Here is a 6,419-nt window from a genome sequence, read left to right as displayed (position 1 = left end):
ACTAGTGCTGTTGCTTCGATCTAATAGTTTAGAGGCACGCCTTGTGCGCTCACAGATGGCACGAGGTCCAGAGTAATCGGATTATTTTAAGCCAATCAATACGCTCAGCAAAGGAGAAAGTCCAAGGGACAAAGGTGTTCCCAAACCAATTACACTATTAAACTTCAAAAATTGTCTTCTGAAACATCATTCAAGTATCTCCCGTCTCATCACCACATGGAACAGGCAGGCAGATTGGTTTATTAGCAAAGTTTTATTACGTAAAATAAGACATTCTTGGCAAACAGCTCACTGCAGCAGTGTCCATTGTCTAGTTGTCAATCTCACCCCTCCCACTAGAAAAGGACACAACGGACCTCACAAAACACATCACGGAATGAGATGAAATACTCCTTACAGTGTCATTATCAGACAATCTGCTTTGTTTTGTAATGTATGTGAACGTTCATTTTTGGGTATTTAATTCTCACCAAAATAGCGGCCAAACTCCGGACGACTTCTACCATATGGTCTGGCTTTGCCCTGGCCTTTACCCCTTTTGGTCCGAGGTGGAATCTGAGCTCACAGACCTTGGGTCGCCAGGTTCCACACAATCCCTTACGTCTTCTCCTGGGTGTATTTGAAGGTTTGGACGGCTCTAGAGCAGACAAACATTTTCTGGGAACGGCGGTCGCTGTGGCTAAACGAGATATTGCAGCGGCCTGGGCCCAGCCCAACCCCCCTACCCTGCGAAAGTGGCACTGGGGAGTTGATTGGTGCGCGGCCCAGGAGGAACCCCTCTTTGAGACAGATGGTTGTCCTGCAAGGTTCCATAGGGTTTGGGGCAAATGGCTGATCCTACTGTTTTAAATTGCCAGATTTGGCTCTCCCGTGTAACGGGGTGCTGCTTCCAGCTGCGGTGGCTTGCATAAATACTCCTACCCACACAGTGGGGTTTTTTACTGTCTGTTGAAGATGGAATTGGCTTTACTGTGTAAGATGTATGCTGTCTTTTTTTTCTTTTCAAAATGATAATAAAATTGATTATCAAAAAAAAAAGAAAATTCTCAGCAGAATAAACCATCTCAAAACATTGTGAATTGTGTCACGGTCTCGGCAGTTGAAACTGCAGAATTATTATGGTTGGTGCCACCTTTGCAAGTTGTTACAATCTGGACAGCCATGAATCCTCTTTTGATCTCATAGCCTGGATGGGTTGTACCGACTATTTACACAGCCGGTCTGAAGATACTGATAGGGAGTAGATGTTCCTGCTTTAGTAAGTTTATATTTTTTGTCCTCAAGTGGTTATTGATTTCCATTTCTTCTCCTAGTTTCTTTTTCCCATGTGCTCAAGTCTTTCAATATTTTTTTGTTGAATCCTAGAAGTTATGTCTATCAGGATAGTGTATGATCCACAGTTGGTAACATGTCCTCAACACTGCACACATTTCATGAGAGTCGGACAGGTTTATAATTCGCAGAGAAGCAGCCTCTGTGAAGTTCGTTGCTTGGTGAAGTGACGTTAGTGACGTTGAAGAACCTACATTCCGTTTGGAGACGCTGCGAACGTTTGAGTTAGTCCTTTAACTCAAAGCTCTTCTGACATTCAGAGGAATGAGAGGATCTCAGCCCGGAAGGATCGTTAGATGTCAGAAGAGGTCTAACTTCAGCTGTAGATTCTTAGATGATGTAAAAGATCACATTTCTTTTTTTAAATGAAGGTTTTTTGTGCAGTGCTTTGAGAAGGCTTCCATCTTGTATGTGTTACTTGATGCTGGTGAGCACCACCTTTTGTTTACAGCTGTTTCCATATCCTGTACGGCGTCATGGTCGTCACCTGTGTGCTCTTTGATGGCGTACAAGGCTTGCCTTAAGATCAAAGCTCTTGCTACACACAGTGCAGTGAAAAAGCCTCGGTCCTGTGTGTGACTTGATGGCGTACAAGTGCTGCCTTAAGATCAAAGCTATTGCTACACACAGTGCAGTGATAAGGCCTCTCTCCTGTTTGAGTTCTTTGATGCAGTACAAGGTGTGCATTCCGAGAAAAGGGTTTGGAACACACAGTGCAGTGATAAGGACTCTCTCCTGTGTGAGTTCTTTGATGCAGTACAAGGTGTGCCTTCCGAGAAAAGGGTTTGGAACACACAGTGCAGTGATAAGGCCTCTCTCCTGTGTGTACGCTTTGATGCTGTACAAGGGTCGCCTTCCGAGAAAACCTCTTCTCACACACAGTGCAGTGGTAAAGCCTCTGTCCTGTGTGTATGCTTTGATGCCGTACAAGGGTCTCCTTCCGAGAAAACCTCTTCTCACACCCAGTGCAGTGATAAGGCCTCTCTCCTGTGTGTATGCTTTGATGGCGTACAAGGGCTGTCTTAAGAGTAAAGCCCTTGTAACACACAGTGCAGTGATAAGGCCTCTCTCCAGTGTGTACGCTTTGATGCTGTACAAGGGTCGCCTTCCGAGAAAACCTCTTGGAACACATATTGCAGTGAAAAGGCTTCTCTCCTGTGTGTGTTCTTTGATGTAGTACAAGGTTTGTCTTCTGAGAAAAGGGTTTGGAACACACAGTGCAGTGATAAGGCCTCTCTCCTGTGTGAGTTCGTTGATGCCGTACAAGGGTCACCTTCTGAGAAAAGGGTTTGGAACACACAGTGCAGTGATAAGGCTTCTCTCCTGTGTGTACGCTTTGATGTTGTAGAAGATTTCCCTTCTGAGTAAAACTTTTCTCACAGATATTGCAGTGAAAGGGCCGCTCTCCTTTGTGAGTTTTTTCATGTGTTGCCTTATCAGCAAACCTCATTTCATGCTCAGTGTAGGGATACTGATCTGTGTGTGTTTGTTCGTGCAGTAAAAGATGCGTCTTTCCAGTAAATGTCTTCTTACACTCAGCACAGGCATAAGCTCTTAGGCCGGTGCCTATTCTTTTCTGCCTTGCAAGTAGTGTTTTATTGTTAAAATTCTCCCTCCTCTGTATTCCTTGGTGTTTTCTTTCATTCACTTTATAAGCAAAATTCTTCCTTCCTCCAGAAGCTTTACATTTCTCTTTCCCGTTCATACTTTCTGTCTGCGACTGCTGTGCTGCAGAATGAAATGAACACTGAGAATTATACATGGGAAATATTTCTTAAACGATATGCACAGTTATAATATGAGAAAGTTGGACAGTAATATCTAGGAAGGAAGGAAAATGTTACTACCTGTAAACAATCATTTGCTGCTTGTAGTTCTACCGTTCACATGTGGTGATCTCTCATGGGTTGGGTTCTGACTACTAAAAAGAAATTAATTTAAGATTGAGTTTTGATCTGGAGAACGACTCGTAATCCCATACCAGAAAGGCATAATGCATCAGCGCGCAGACTCCAATTAAAATCATTGTGTTGTTTTCTCCATCGGAGTTCAACTGCTTATATGTGTAAAATAAAAAAAATAAACTGCTTAATCTGAGCAACCTGTATACTTTCCAACCATACAGCAAGTGGGTGATGCATGTGAGCCTGCAACATGACAAGCTGACAGTATTTGCAAGTGCGTAACATTTTCCATTTGCAGCAAGCTGTGGCACATCGCAGGTTGTGCCATAACTTAAAAGAATCGGTAAGGTCCAGAACACCGCAGCCAGTCTCATTCTAGGGACACCTCACCACAAACATATGACTCAACACCTATGAAGCCTCCACTTGCTCCCTGTAGGAAGGTGGCTACCTGACTATGGTTACCCCAGATTTTTAGCCTTGTGTTTAGCTGGTTTTTTACTTAGTTGGCCTGGTTCCCTGCTAATCAGGTGTTCCAGGATAATGCCATACCATATACTCTTAAGTGCATTATAATCCTCACGGTTATATAGCAACTTTGGTTTGGCTTTATCAAAACATGTCGTGTAAGGTGTCATACGATTTGGAATACTATCCCCTCGCCAGTCCTGGCGACGGGGATGGCATTCCACCCCTATAGAGGGAGAAGACATGTTACTTTGCCTAAATGCGGTTAATTTCTAAAAGGACCTCAGATCCACAAAATGGATGCTTCTGCCACAGACACAAGTCTGACCCCCTGAAGCTGACCGGAACTCAGCCAAAGGGGCATGGACAAAGGGTTTCCTGTCACAGGGAGGTGTCACACCCCCCCAGACAGGAGATAGTGGATTGTAGCAGGGAGGTTCGAAAGAAACCAGACACTGCTTGGGGCGCACAAGGCTGCCCTTTGCATAATCCGGCCAAACCGGTTCTGGGGCACCCCAGCCCCCGACCCAGCGCAGCCTGGATCAAAGGAAAGGGGTGTAACCACCCCCTTCCTGGGTCCCACCCATAGGAGGGGACCTAGCAGGTAATCCAGCCCCCTAGATTGGTATAAGAATGGGAGCAGTGCCAAAGCACTTCAGATTATCCTGATGAAACATAAGAAACGAAACTCTGGACCCTTCGACATCCTACTCAACGTAGAAGACTGAAGAATATCCTTTGTGGTCAAGGAGTGACCACCCTGTGCAAACAGGCACCATCCAGCACCTCAACGTCTGCTTTGTTGCAGTTCCTGCCGGAACTCGAGCGACAGAGATCAACGAGATCAAGCTTTCCTGCCTTCTAAGAGCCCGATCCACAGTCCCTGCGGAGCTGAGACCCGTGGAGGCGTCCGGAAGCGTGGGGAACGCCATCTTGGAAAGACCACGAGACGCTGACCGTACAGCCCACAAGTGACCCTCGAAGCTGTACACCGGGGTTTGAGAAGCCCCAACCCTGAGCCACTCTTGCACCGAAGTTCAGCCCTCCACACTCGACGAGTGCCGCGTGGGGCCCTTCTGCTTCTTTTGGCTCAACGCGTTGGCCAGTCCCTTGCCAGCTGGCTTGTGGCCCCTGTGTCGATGAAAAACGAAATACAACTTGTGACTCTGGTTGCTCCACACTTGCACCAGCTCCCCTGAAAAGGAGCCCCCACTCTGACCTTCCTGGTCCGAGTGAGAAGCAATCTTCCGGTTCTGCGTGGATTGCTTTTGCCAAGTGTTGTTTGCTCCAATCTTGAAGCCGACAGAGCCGACGACGAGAGCCTTTGTGGGACAGATCGTGACCTGCTCCTGGACTTCGTAGATGCCCCAGAGCCCACGTGACAGCGGAGAGAAGCTCCTCAACAACCACCTGATTGCGCCCGACATTGCCTGGTTCCATCCTGGTTCCACCCTGGTCACTGCTGAGTGACCCAGACTCTGTCCCCTCTGCTTCCAGGTACTTTTCGACTTCGATCCACCCTTGGATCCCACCGGACACTTCTCCTTCCCAGCGCCTGCAGCCTCTTCAGCTTCAAGCACCAAGAACCAGCGTGACGAAACCCGACACTACTTCGATCCTGTGCACCCGATACATGTGGGTGAGGTAACATTGCAACGCCGGTGTTCCCACACTGGTACACACCTCTAGGGTCTGTGTCTTAAGTTCTATCTTTCTAGGTTCAGCGGAAGTGTCCTAAAACTCTATTTGTGTAACTTTTACGCACCATTGACTAACATTGGTGCATGCGTGCGCTTTCAACGCTGCACCCGAATCCCGCGGGCTTTTCCTGACTTCAGCATTGCTTGTCCCGACTGCTCCCAGCGATTCCCTAGGCCCTAGGCCTAACCACTGTTCGATTAGTATCTCTTATACCACTTGTTTAGTATATGGTCTGAGTGGCCCCCCGCCCTTATCCATAATTGTGCTACTTTGTATGTTATACTGTGCTTTTGATTTAACGCATGTGCCCCTTTGTTCATAAAGAGTACTGGGGATTATTTTTAGTAATAAATACATATATTTTTATAATATATACTTGTGTGGTGTGCTTTCATTTGATATTACAGGACTGTGATTGGTAAAACAGCTCGCTTAACACGACCTCTTGAGTTGAGCCTTTAAGGCTGCTTAGTCTATGCTACCCTTAAGATAGCTTGTCTATAAGGTTGACTTACAACCAGACACCATAAGGGGATATTTGGACTGATACAAGGTGGTTCCAGAATTGGGAACATCATATATCAGGCCAACTTCTCACACTCCCTGTCGAGAAGAGGGTTACCTTCAAACTCCTCACCCATGCCTACAAATCCCTCAACAACATCGGACCCACATACCTCAACGACCGAGTATGATGTCCACGTACCCAAGAGGAACCTCTGCTCCACTCACCTCGCCCTGGCAGAGGTTTCCCGCATCCGAAGAAACAGAAACGGTGGGAGAACCTTCTCCTACATCGCAGGCAAATCCTGGAACGAACTCTCGGTCAACATCAGACGCTCCCCCAAGCCTCCACATGTTCAGGAAGGACCTCAAGACCTGGCTTTTCGACTGACCCTGAGCTGTTCCCCATCCCCCCAGCGCCTTGAGACCCTCACGGTTGAGTAGCGCGCTCTATAAACCTCTGATTGATTGATTGATTGAAAGAAAAGAATTGCTAATTGAGTTACTAAT

General features: G+C 46.8%; 1 protein-coding gene across 2 annotated transcripts in view; it reads right to left on the bottom strand.

Annotated features, from left to right (window-relative positions):
- Positions 1-247: 247 nt before the first annotated feature.
- The window catches only part of LOC144806556 (uncharacterized), a 43,210-nt gene continuing 37,038 nt past the window's right edge, over positions 248-6,419 (bottom strand). For both annotated transcript variants that reach the window (XM_078672902.1, XM_078672896.1), the window contains exon 3: positions 248-3,060. In XM_078672902.1, coding sequence (XP_078529028.1) covers positions 1,871-3,060 — 1,190 coding nt within the window. In that variant the 3' untranslated portion in view covers positions 248-1,870. The remainder of the gene's footprint in view (positions 3,061-6,419) is intronic.

This window comes from Lissotriton helveticus, chromosome 1_2, assembly GCF_964261635.1.
Source record: "Lissotriton helveticus chromosome 1_2, aLisHel1.1, whole genome shotgun sequence".
Taxonomy (NCBI): domain Eukaryota; kingdom Metazoa; phylum Chordata; class Amphibia; order Caudata; family Salamandridae; genus Lissotriton; species Lissotriton helveticus.
This window is presented reverse-complemented; position numbering and strand designations above follow the sequence as displayed.